Source organism: Engraulis encrasicolus, chromosome 7, assembly GCF_034702125.1.
Source record: "Engraulis encrasicolus isolate BLACKSEA-1 chromosome 7, IST_EnEncr_1.0, whole genome shotgun sequence".
NCBI lineage: Eukaryota > Metazoa > Chordata > Actinopteri > Clupeiformes > Engraulidae > Engraulis > Engraulis encrasicolus.
In genome coordinates, this window is record NC_085863.1 from 8,770,111 (window position 1) to 8,784,116 (window position 14,006).

The 14,006-nt window shown below is 42.4% G+C and overlaps 1 protein-coding gene across 1 annotated transcript in view; it reads right to left on the reverse strand.

Annotated features, from left to right (window-relative positions):
- pora (P450 (cytochrome) oxidoreductase a) overlaps window positions 1-14,006 on the reverse strand; it is a 47,525-nt gene that overhangs the window by 9,786 nt on the left and 23,733 nt on the right. The window contains exons 10-12 of the mRNA XM_063202828.1: window positions 9,423-9,604; window positions 6,562-6,711; window positions 3,264-3,543 (exon numbers count right to left, since the gene is read on the reverse strand). Of these exons, the coding sequence (XP_063058898.1) occupies window positions 3,264-3,543; window positions 6,562-6,711; window positions 9,423-9,604 (612 nt within the window). The remainder of the gene's footprint in view (window positions 1-3,263; window positions 3,544-6,561; window positions 6,712-9,422; window positions 9,605-14,006) is intronic.

Consider the following 14,006-nt stretch of genomic DNA (forward strand, 5'->3'; position numbering starts at 1 on the left):
TGTTGTCCTTGGGATTGCGACATTATGTCTCCGCTAGGCAGAACAATACAAGTTTACCTGTCTCTGAAATCAGCTGGATAAATGAAGCGAAGGACAGCACTCTTCAGATTTCTTTTTTGTTTATTCGCCCACGAACGTTTCGGGCAGAGCCCTTCTTCAGCGTGTAATGGCGTTTGCACCCATAGGTGGTAGGTGTGCCCTAAAATAGGGTGAACACCTGTGACCCCATGATTGACACCCAAAGTTACATGTGACTTCCCCCAGGGGGAGTGAAATCAGATTATACTGTGTTACAAAAACTGATACCATATATCCCAGAATGGAAAAGTAAAATTAAATACATAAGTAATAATTGAAAAACAAAAAACTTAATCATAAAGATGATTATTTGAAGAAGGCTAGGCCTACACAATGTCATTCTTCTAACAAAATGTCATTCTTCTAACAAAAAATCTATAGCCCATAGAGTCATAATATTTTACCCCTATTTACAAAAACATCTTACATACACACATCTTACAAGAAACAACTCAGAACCAATTCCTCATTCATGCCTTTTGGAATAAGTGTATCGAGCTGGTGGATCCAATAAGCTTCTCTCTGTAGTAGCAACTTATCCCTGTCACCACCATTTAATTTTACTTTTCCATTCTGGGATATATGGTATCAGTTTTTGTAACACAGTATAATCTGATTTCACTCCCCCTGGGGGAAGTCACATGTAACTTTGGGTGTCAATCATGGGGTCACAGGTGTTCACCCTATTTTAGGGCACACCTACCACCTATGGGTGCAAACGCCATTACACGCTGAAGAAGGGCTCTGCCCGAAACGTTCGTGGGCGAATAAACAAAAAAGAAATCTGAAGAGTGCTGTCCTTCGCTTCATTTATCCATTCAAGTTTTTGTGGGATTCAGCACCCAGTTAAGAATTGTTAAGTAGCCTATTTAGGCGATAGTGTGAGCGCGTCTTCTCCACTTTCTGAAATCAGCTGCCTATTCCCAGTGCTGAAGTGACGTCATTTGTTTAAGCCTTTGTTTGCATTTTGAAAAGCTGTCACTCAACCGAAGCCGGTGAAATACTGTACCTGTGACTTGGCATAGCAAACAATCTCTCGCATGTTCAGAATAAGCAAATATGTTATTGTCAGCCATCTTTTTTTGCTGTTTGTTTGTTTTGGCAAGTACAGTGGCATGTCATAAGGCCACACATCAGGGATGAATTTCTCAAAACCAAAGTTGCTTACTACATTAGCTACTTTGTTGTTTTCAATGCATTTTCCCATTGGCAACTACCGAAGTTGCTAACAGGCTAACAACGTCTCTTTTGAGAAACTCACCCCAGGGCAGTTAGCACGATATATAATATAATAATATACAAAGCCCAATGACCCCACATGATCAGAGAGAACTACTGTACGTGATTAAACATTCTTTCTTTGAAATTGCAAACACTCTTGATTTGGCAACATTTTAAAAAGCTTGGTATCCAGGTCTAGTAAGGATATTATTGTTTTGGCACTTAAATCATTTCACTGATGGTCTCTTATCCATTATCCTAATTGGAAGTTACGGAAGATAAGATAAGTTCTGTATATTTCCTGTGCACTATTTACTAGTGATGTTGGCTATGATTATGTCCTCTTTTGAAAGTCGCTTTGGTTATAAAGCGTCTGCCAAATGCAATGCAATGTAATGTAATGTAAAAAGAATAAACGGAAAGGAATAATACAATGTTTGTTTTCTAATTTGGGCTGATCTTGGAAACACCTCAGCCCCTGTCTACTTTAATCTCAGTGCATTTTCTCAGCATTATGCCTGGCCTCTCTATCTGTTCATATCACTCTAATCTCCTAGCTGAGATTTTAATTGCAATGCTGCTTTGGGTCACAGTGATAGTGTGACCAACATTAGGGCCTCTGCACACCGGCTCCGACAAAGTGCGGCGCACTTTTGCTTCCGACAGAATTCGGACCCCCAAACCCAATTTCACCCGAACATTGCATTGATAGTCAATGGGCGGCGCCGACAAAATAGAACTCGTCTCTAATTGCTATCCGACATCGGAGAATGTCCGCGGACATCGGCGCCAGTGTCCGTGGTTCTATTGAAAACCATGGAATCGAATTTTAGCTGAGCAGTGCTCAGCACTTTGTCGGAGCCGGTGTGCGGAAGCCCTTACGGTTGTGGGTATGCTCTTAGTTTCCTGCCAATGACCTTGGCACTTTGGTGAAGTGGTGTAAGAAGAGGCCCAGGTTTGAAGCCAGGCGGAGTAACTCTCATCCTCTGCTATACTCCCTGTAGTTCATTTTTTAAAATATATATTTTTATGGATGCCCTTATGAAGGCCAATATGGCCGCAATGTGTAGGCCATTGTGTTTTTAAATAGCTTCGCCATGTTATATCAAAGGCTTTTAAAATATCTTCAGAGGGCCTCTGCTCTTTTCTTCTTTTTCTGGATATTTGTATGTGGCTTTTGTGGCTTTATTGAAGCTAGAGCAGTGAATAGAGACAGGAAGCAAGTCCAAGAGAGATACTATAGAACGGTTACTACACTACATTACATTGCACTACACTACACCGCACCACACTGCGGTACAAAGCAAAGTGCAGTAACTTCATATTTTTGTCAAGATTGAGTTTAGACTGAAAATGGTCTTCAGAACACCTCCTTTATCTTATGACAAAGTCTTATGGTCTAAAATGTATCCCGTTTTAGAGATATTGCTATGTGAAATTTGCAGTAACTACAATATCCAGCCTAACACCAATACTTTTTCTCAGTTTCAGTGTTGGTGTAGTCACTGCACTTTGCCTTTGTAAGGCAGTATACTATGTACACTACACTACACTACACTACACTGTACTATGATTAAGTACCCAGTGCTGCTTTGCTATAGCCTCGCGCGCCATCCTACGTACTTCCGCCAAGACACTTGGCTCCGCACTACGTCTGGTACCTGTCCTCTGTGGAGCGATGTTGACCGGTAGGATTTGCGCCGGTGTTCTGACAAACGGTCCTACATTGTAATTTTATCCTACGGTAGGATGTTCTGTCAGACATGTCTGTTAAACGGTCCTACATCGCCATAGATAGACGTCAGACATGTTTGTTGACAGGTTAAATCCTGATTTTTCCGAAAATGCCCTTCCTGCTTCCTGCAATCGCGTCAGATCAAACAAAGTCCAGACCATGAATACGAAATGGAAATGATAGTATTATGGGATGGTCAGGACCAGGCTAGCTTTGCTATGGGTCACACCTTGCTCCTTCTGCCAGACGCGCTCCTGCAGGAAGCCCATGAAGGGAGCGATGCCCGTGCCCGGCCCGATCATGACGATGGGCGTGCTGGGCTTGAAGGGCAGGCGGAACTGGGACTTGCGCACGTAGAGGGGCACCAGCGCCGCTTCGGGGTGGCCGTTGTCGGTGCCGTCGGCCATCTTGTTCCGGAGCCAGGTGGTGGCCACGCCCTTGTTGGTGCGCCCCGTTGAGGTTGTGTACTCCACCACCACGCAGCAGACGTGCACCGACGTCGGGTGGACCTGCGGGGAGACGGACAGGGAGAACAGAATGCATGTTTAAAGGGACACTTGTGTGAGATGTTTAGTTGTTTATTTCCAGAATTCATGCTGCCCATTCACTAATGTTACCTTTTCATGAATACTTACCACCAGCATCAAATTCTAAGTATTCATTATGACTGGAAAAATGTCACTTTTCATTCATGAAAAGGGGGATCTTCCCCATGGTCCGCCATTTTGAATTTCCAAAAATAGCCATTTTTAGCTGAAAAAAGGACTGTACTTGGACCATACTAGAAAATATGTGTTTATTACTTAGTAATCTTTCGTGTAAAGATCAAATTTGGCAACAGGCAGCCCAGTTTCAATGAGCAGCATAGTTGCAGTACCTTTTTTGTCCATTTCCTGCACAATGTCCCTTTAAAGGTTGAGGATGTCATTTTATGTCATTGCAGGGACTGACATGACAGACGTTTCGGCTGCACAGAGCCTTCTTCAGTGTCACCTCTGTGAGACGTCTGTCATGTCAGTCCCTGCAATGCTAAAATAAAAAGAAAACAACAAGAAAAGAAGAAAAACTGAGTGCGATCCATTTCCTTACTACTAGATTACTTCAGAGACGCACCAACAAGACGGAAGAGCGCGGTGTGTGAAAAATAAAGTTGTTTACTTCCAGAATGTATTCCTCTCATCCACAAATCTTCATGAGTGATTTCCACCACCATCAATTTCTAAGCATTCATTATGACTGGGAAAATGACACTTTTCTCATACATAGAAATGCACTCAGAGAGTGCAGACCTCCACCAAGGAAGCTGTTTGATAGAACATTTGACTATGTTACACCCTTTTTTTCAAGTCCTTCTGCCTTGTCTTGTGGATTTAGAAACTGGAATGTCAAAATTCACCCTATGCCGCAATGGTGAAGAATCTTAAAAAAAAAAATCCTGGAACCGGATAACGATCTGGATTGCCACCAAAATCATTTCCAACAACTCCACAACATTTCATCAAAATCCGCTCATAACTTTTTGTGTTGTCTTGCTGACAGACAGACAGACAGACAGACAGACCAATGTGACCAAGAACATAACCTCCTTGGCGGAGGTAATTAACATCTTTAGCTGCCAAATTTACAGTACTTTGGTCAGACCAGTAAACATTAATATATTACTTAGTATATATAGTAAACTATTTTGTGACTCAGGACTATGTACTTTACAGGCTCTCCTCAGGAACCTAATGTTTAAGTTCATGTGCCGTTTGGATAAGTCTGAAAACTGCATTATAATGATGTCACAAGTGCCAGATATAGCTCTGTCCGATACCAATCATATATGTGGAAATATTGATATGGCTGCCTTTTAAGACCGTCATGGCATAGTTTGTATATGCTTTGGCATCATTGCTGTTTTTGTTTTTATTATTATTTCTTATTTTTCCTGCACATTCTATTTCTATGTATATGTTGTGTGTCTGCCTATTGGGCCCTGAGCCTGTAATAAAGTTTATATATACCGTATATGTATTTAAATTAAATTGGGGAATGGGCAGCATAGTTGCAGGCAGCATCCTGTAGCTGCAATGTCTACTCTGGCCACCATCCTAAATACTCGGCCTTTAACATTGGAGTAGAGTATAATTTATTAATCATTTTTTGTAACAGTTATTTCTTGTAGCTCTCAGGACGGATGATGAAACTTTGGTCATGGTTTCGCTTATAATACATACATGGGAAAAGTGAAGTGAAGTCAAGTCGAGTCAGCTTTTATTGTCACTTTTTTCATATGCACAAGTCATACAAGGAAAATGAAATGACGTTTTCTCTCTATACCATGCCAGGACATAGACATACACAAGACTGACATTTTACCGACTGACATGAAGTGCAAGAGAGGACAGAGGTGTCAGTTTAGTTGTGCTATATTTATAGGAGAAGTGCAAAAGACCACAAATGTCCACATTTCAAGATGACATCACCAGTCAACAGTGGAGGTGTTAAAGACCACACACATCCTGTTTACTTAGATCTGAAAATGGCACAGAGCGTCGACCTCTTCATGGAACTGACGTCACTCTGTACTGCCATCAGTGTGGTGTGGCTTACGTACAGGATGAAGCCAGCCATATATGGCAAAACTCAGGCAGATAGATATGCCTGCTGACAATCATTTAGTTCAGATTAGAGCACAGTGTATATCCCCTGAATGGTCGAGGGCAGAAGAAAGGTACTCCTGATCCCATTAAAATTGTCTATCAATCATTTACGTCAGGGGTTCCCAACCTTTTCCAACTTGGGGCCCACTCGAAATTGTCACAAATGTTCGGGGCCCACCTCTGACCCGATTACGAATAAAACTCACATAAATCAGCAGCAACACACACAAAGTGTGATTATAATTTTTAGAATATTATTTCAAGGCCCACTTGGTATACCTTCAGGGCTCACCAGTGGGCCCTGGCCCATAGGTTGAAAATCACTGATCTACGTAGGTTATGGTAGTGGTAATCTATGTTTAATGCGTTGTGACAAATATGTCTAGCAGAACATATAACATGTACTCCTGCTTCCCCAGCAGGATATTATATATACAGTATATTGATGTTGATGAGGAGGAGGAGGAGGAGAAGGAGGAGAAGGAGGAGAAGGTCACGATGAGGAAGATGATGAGGAGGAGGGAGTAGATGATCTACAAGTGCTTTTCTAGTATCTTCATTTACCTGATGAAGTTCTAAGTCCAAAGCATGGTGAAAAAAATGTACCACAAAATGATCAGTGTGCAGGAGTTTTACATCTGCCCGGTGACGTGTGCAGAAAAAAAGACACTCACTATATGTAACAACTACTAAGAGAGAAAGAAACCGGTGGTGGTGATGGTAACTTCTCAATACCAAAGCTGGGGTGAATTTCTCAAAACCAAAGTTGCTTACTACATTAGCTACTTCGTTGCTTTCAATGCATTTTCCCATTGGCTACTACCGAAGTTGCTAACAGGGTAACAACTTCCCTTCTGAGAAACTCACCCCTGGTTCTCTTACCTTGCCAGAAGAGGCGATGGAGTAGTACCGTGGCTGTAACCTTGGCAGCAGTTCACACAAGTGGTCCACAGGGGGCCTCAGCGTGCGGATGTCCTCCAGCATGGCAAGGATGTGCCTCTGGGGCTCCAGCACCCAGCTCTGGTACAACGCCTGCAGAGGGTTAAAAAGATTAAAGCCATAAACTAAATATGACATGCTCAACAATTTACAATTTAACCTTTTGTAATCTGTATATGTATGATATGGACCATTGTGTCTGTCACAAATAAAGAATGAATGAATGAACACTTCAAATGTAAAAGTACCGGTAACTGGGTGCTTATTCTGAAAGAAATATAACGACAAAGGACAGCTAGCTGCACTCCAAGTTACAGTTCAAAGTTTATTGTTATATAGTTTATTTTTTATGTCTGATGAGTAATAAACTTGAATCAGTGACTTGGAGTGCAGTCCGTTATTGTGTGGGTTTTAAAAGGCGTATTAAATCCACTCATAATTTCATAATCCACAGATTCCATGAAATTAATTGGCTGACATGAGAAGCTCAATTTCATATCACTGTCCAAAGCCACTGTCCAAAAATTAAAAAGACGTCAGTTTGCTCTACTATCTGGATTTCAAGTCACTGATCAGCCTTTGAATCTGCCAACACAAAGCGCAAGGATTTTACACGCAGAATATCAATCACACACAGAGAGATCTTAGTAAAGAGCAAAGGTGACTCTAGGTACAGCTGGGACCCCAAGCGAGATGTCAAAGGAGTGAACATTTGGAATAAATGCCACTACTGCAGTGATTCTCAAAGTGTGGTCCCGGGACCACTGGTGGTCCGCGACAGAGCTCAGGTGGTCCGCGAGGGGATTCCTACTTTTCCAAGACAAGCTAGCAGTAGGCTATATTTTTAACATTATTACAAAGCTAAGCATAGCTGAAGCTGAAGTCTTATTTTCATAACAATTAGACTGTCTTGTTATGTGAATAAAAAGTAAGGGATTTGTATCGAAATGAGCAGTGTCAAATTAGCACCTGTCAACTGTCAATTCAGTGGACAGGTGGTCCCTCTACATTTTTGGGGGGACAAAGTGGTGAAGAACTTTGAGAATCACTGCACTACTGCAACAAAGTGTGAACTGTTATCCACCGTCCAGGGGCTCGGGGGCCCCAAGCGGCTGCCTGCTTAGCCTGGTGACAAGATGCGCCTCTGGTAAAGAGATAAAGATCTGTTCGGCTGTCTATCTGTCTTTAGATATGCATTGTTAGGGGTCATTAGTCTTGTCAAACAAACAAAAGAGCAAAATGTCAGACAAACAAAAGAAATACCTGTGAAACACATTGAAACGTCTTGTACCTTTTTTCCATACCTCCAGAACTGGTTGGCCAATGGTAATCAGCCATTCTAGGCATTCCTCTGGCTACTTACAAGCCTGTGACTTTAATTACTGACTTAAAAAGCTTTTGCCTAATCGCTTAAGTAGTGGTTAAAATGAAAGACCTTGAATCTGGTTTGCATATAGTAGAATGGATTGCGTCAGTAGTACTTCTACTAATCATGACTAGACCAGCATGTTTGTTTGAATACTTTTTATTCTTTTATTTTGAATGTTTGAACGTTTCTGACACCATGTAATGTTTTCAACTGGGCATCTTACTTTGTCAATGAAAATCAAAATCCTGAAAAAGTAATACATAAAGGAGCAGACTTTGATTGTACAAGTATGATATCATTGTTGCTTGAATGAATGGCGTAGGTAGGTTGTTGCTCGATCACCGTGCTGTTTGCTGATTGTGGTTTGTTTGTTGCTTCCTTCCTTTGATGTCGTTTGCTACTGGCGCTCTGTTGTTGTTGTTTGTAGCGGTTGCTATGGAGAGCAGGAATGTGTCTGGTTGAAGAGGATTGTGCACATCCCAGGGAAAGGTGCAGGACGAAGGGCAACTGTAGTTTTCAGAGTGAGAAGTCCGCACACTTAGAATCCTTTTTGTTGTATTTTATTTTTTCATGGCAGCCATGAAAAAGTAATAAAATAGAACAAAAAGGATTCTACTGTACGTGTGCGGACTTCTCACTCTGAAAACTACAGGAGTGTGTCTGACTGGCACATACCGTCATCGCAGCAAGTACAGTATGTGAAGAGCTGCACCCTGTCTACTGACAAAGCAGCAGTGCTTGACTGTGTTTAATGACCACTGGCTGATGCTGAGTGACATACTGGACCAGTTCTCTGTCTCTCTTAGACTATCACACACACAAGCACATGCACACACACACACACACAAGTAGACAGACACACACGTGTGCAGTGCGCACACACGCACACACAAGCGCACACACACACACACACACACACACACACACACACACACATACACACACACACACACACACCTAGTTTTCCTTCGGGCAGCTCTCTCTCTCCCTGTCTTTCACACACACACACACACACACACACACACACACACACACACACACACACACACACACACACACACACACACACACACACACACACACACACACACACACACACACACACCTAGTTTTCCTTCGGGCAGCTCTCTCTCTCCCTGTCTTTCACACACACACACAAACACACACATGCACACACACACACACACACACACACACACACACACACACACACACACACACACACACACACACACACACACACACACACACACACACACACTGTCACTGACCACTGTAGCGTACCTTGCCCTCGGGTGTGACGGAGGCCATCTTCCTCATCATGTCCTGGTCCTGGGCACACACACACACACACACACACACACACACACACACACACACACACACACACACACACACACGCACACACACACACCACTGACCACTGTAGCGTTACCTTGCCCTCGGGTGTGACGGAGGCCATCTTCCTCATCATGTCCTGGTCCTGGGGGTCGGCTGCGTACTGGGCCAGCTCGTACAGGACGTTGGTGCGCGGGGGGCTGGTGACGTCCAGGTAGTGGCTGAGCGCCGTGCGGTAGGAGGTGGGGCACGGGAAGGGGTGACGCTTATTGGACTCCTCTGGAGGAGGTGGAGAGAGGGATGGAAGGAGAGGGGGAGAGAGTGGAGGAGGGAGAAGAAGAAGAAGAGACGCTTATTGGACTCCTCTGAGATGGAGGTGGAGAGAGAATAGAAGAGAATAGAATAGAATATACTTTATTTGTCATGCAAGCATGAAATGTATCTTTCGTCTCACCATAAAAAACATAAATGTAGAGTAGAGTAGAGTAGAGTAGAGTAGAGTAGAGTAGAGTAGAGTAGAGTAGAGTAGAGTAACTTTATTGATCCCCAGGGGGAAATTCAGGTATCCAGTAGCTTACATTAATACACAAATACACAAATGCCCACATTGACATTTCAAGACACAAATAACGGATGGAAGGAGAGGGGGAGAGAGTGGGGGAGGGAGGAGAAGAAGAAGAAGAAGAAGAAGAGATAGAGCAGATGAACAGAAAGAGAAAGAGAGAGAGAGAGAAGGATGGAAGGAGAGGGGGGAGAGAGCGGGGGAGGGAGGAGAAGAAGAAGAAGAAGAAGAGATAGAGCAGATGAACAGAAAGAGAAAAAGAGAGAGATGTGACGAAGGAGAAGCAAGGAGAAATGGATAGTGTGACGGGGGTGGGGGGGGGTGATTAAGGACTTTGATTACAATAAATAGGCACTAATACGCTAATACTTTACTGATTCAACTGCACACTACAAGAGAGGACGTCTGAGAATGACTTAACATTAGACAGAAAATGGCATGTTTATCACCAGAATGTGACACATGCCACACTCTCACAGAGAGAGAGAGAGAGAGAGAGAGAGAGAGAGAGAGAGAGAGAGAGAGAGAGAGAGAGAGAGACGCACACGCACACACGCACACACACACACACACACACACACACTCTCTGTGTCTCTCTCTGTATCTCTCTCACTCACGCACGCATGCACGCACGCACGCACGCACGCACGCACGCACGCACGCAGGCACACACAAGCACGCACATAAAGACACACTCCACTGCACATGGCAGAACATCAGACTGATCACAGAAATAGTGCCAGATAAGACGTACAGACATAAAAACCCTGGGAAACTAAAAGTGAGAAATTTACTCCAGACACAGAAGAGGTGAGATAACAGGAAACAGCCCAGACTAAACAGGAAATAGAGGGGAGTGACAAGATAAGAGCACACGGGGGTGGGGGAAGACCACGCAAGATATGGTGAACTGTGTGTCAGGACAAAACGCATAGTAGGTTTTTAATCTGCACACTTGAAACCTTTCCACAGCAAAATGAAAGAATCTGACGACTTCAATGGTTGAAACGTAAGTTTGACATGTAAATAAAACAGAAAAAAGCATTTCAAGTGTGTAGACTCCTCACTCTAAAAGCCGTGTCAAGCTTTGTCTTGTATCTTAATCTGGGATATGAACAATCTTTCTTCTTAACAGAATGAGAAGTAACACTATCGCTATAAGCGCTATAAGCACTAATGCATACAATGTTAATGCCTGGATAAGTAACTTGTAAGGCATGTACTAAGCAAACACTAAGGCCTACTAGGTCCTTACTAAGGTTAAATTGGTAATAAATCCCTTATTGTGCATGAACAACACATTTGTGAATACATGCCTAACAAATGTTTGATTTTGCTTCGCACATGCCTTACAAGTTACTGAGCGAGCAGCTCAGTTTTAAATTCATTTGGCACGTCTATGAGCGCAGTTACAGGTCGAAAATATTCCGATTTTAAATGGAATATTGGCAGTGTTCTGTTTGAGCACGAGTCATGGTAAGTCTTTATTGACTCCAAATTTGGATGTATTCCAAGGGTATTCTGCTGTAGTAGCACAACAGTCCTCCACATATGTAAACAGAATAATCAATAACTTGTTTTAAATCAAATATGGCCAATATTGCATGTGTTTGCAGTCTATGTCTCCCACTGAGGCCAAGTGGAGTTACTTGTGAAGTCGTGAGTTCGAGACCGAGTCTGAACCGGGCAAAGATTACCTCCAAATAGCCCTGGCGAATAGAAATAATACAAACCCCAACTCCGATGAAGTTGGGACGTTTGGTAAACAGTGAATAAAATCAAAATGCTATCATTTTCAAAACATTCAATCTATTCATTAGATGGAGAATAGTGAAAAGACAACATATTAAGTGTTAAAACCGAGAAAAAATATTGTTTTGGGGGACATATGTACTCATTTCTAATTTGATAAATCCAACACGTCTCAAAAGAGTTGGGACGGGGATCAGTGAAATTCAGTAAACATCCAAATAAGATAAAACAACAAAGAAGAACATTTCAAAATGAATTGTACTGACGGACAATATAGGTGTCCAGGTATAAGATCATCACAGAGAGGCTGAGTCACTCAGAATTAAAGATGCAAAGGGAATAATTACCATAGTTATTACATACATTTTTGAATTCCCTTTGATTTAGTACGATTGAGTGTATATAAGACATATTTTTGTTAATAAAATCATTGTATAGGTTCATGACATCATGAAATATATATTGGTTGTAGTCTCACTCTAGCACTCCAGGAATTAGAGCTATTGAAAATTGACCATATTAAGAATGCTTAATGCATGAAAATGATACAGGGGTGTAACATTCTCCTAAGCACCTGAGCTCACTTGAAATAGACCCAGAAGACATGGGAAACTGTCCTTTGCTTACAGAAGTCAGCAGAAGTTGTAGAAGTCCATTCTTTTTGACAATAATAGAGCATAGCACATCCTGTGCTACAGTGAAAATGGACCATCCAACTTGTGTTAGTGCTAGCTTCAAAAGTCAGCCTCCATGATGGCATGCGGGTGCAGTAGTGCATTGGTTAAGATGTTCTCACTCATCTGTAGAGTTAAATACAGTGCTGAATGGTATAAATGGGTTTTAAACAGCATGAAAAGCCACTCATGCATTATATTTTGAAGGGAGATCTTCGATTACTGCCACATAGTAAGGTCAAATTGCATTCTCTACTATGTTTTAACAGTTTGGCTCCATCATAAGGACCAGCAGGTGATAAAATGGTGGGTTTTTGGTCAAGACCTGTCACACTGTAAGCACTACAGAACTGAAAACATTGCACAACATGACAAGGAATACACCCACCATTTAAGCTGGTGAAATCATGTCCAAGACAGGAATTAACACTGTTTTTTATATAAAATCATCTCATCGTTAATGTAGTTAACTGTTAAGTGTTGTCTTTTGTTTTGTTTGTAGTCTTCCTCGACATTTGCTGCCATTTATTGTCCCCGTCCCAACTCTTTTGAGACGTGTTGGATTTATCAAATTAGAAATGAGTACATATGTCCCCCAAAACAATCTTTTTCCTCGGTTTTAACACTTAATATGTTGTCTTTTCACTATTCTCCATCTAATGAATAGCTTGAATGTTTTGAAAATGATAGCATTTTGATTTTATTCACTGTTTACCAAACGTCCCAACTTCATCGGAGTTGGGGTTTGTATAGTAAACAAATAACGTGGTGTTGCTTTTTTCCTGACGCCTGATTGTCCACTTTTGAGTTGTAACTCCTACACATCACCTGCCCGGCCAGGAAGTTCAACTGTTCACTAGGGAATGTTGATCATGGAGGAGTGCTGCTTCACTTTTTTCTCTTTAGCAGGTGCTCTTTGGCTCAAGGAAATAAAGTTTCTTAAAATTATGGTCAGACTTAGCTCCAGTTGTGGCTGTTGATAAGGTCTGCCAAAGATTCCAAGGCACACTGCTGGTGAAGTTAAAAAGCCTTTAATTAATTAACTTCACCAGCAGTGTGCCTTGAAATCTTTGGCAGACCTAATCAACAGCCACAACTGGAGCTACGTCTGACCATAATTTTAAGAAAGGAGACACTGTGTTCAAACTCACTCATGCAATTGCTCAATTTGAGTTTAGGGAAAGTCCTGGAAGTCCACGGACACCGGAATGATTGTTACACCCTGTTTTGAACTTCGAATGGGTGTGCGTGGGAGAGTTTTAATTCATGGCGACCGACACTTGTTGATAATACAGGTGTGTTTACATGCAAATCTGTTGGTCTGTGGGTTTGGGGCCCGTCTAACGGCTCATTTGCACTGTAAGCACGGGGCATGAGCGAAACGTGTCCAAAGTGCGGTATCAGCGCGGCGCATGGACAGGCCAGTGAGCATGAGCCCGAACAAGTCCCCATTTCAACTTGGAAATATGTAGAACTTGAGTTTCTTTTCCTGCACAGGTATGCTCGTGCTGTGAGCAGGCTGTCATTGGAATGTATGGGCTGGGATGGCTGGGAAAGGGATGCTGAGTCCCGCGGATAAAATGCACATGCAGACCATCCAGTGTGAAAAGAACAACTGAACAGTACGTGAACCTCTCGCACTCGAGCCTCTCGCACTCAAGTTACTTACAGTAACACCACCATCAAATTCAAA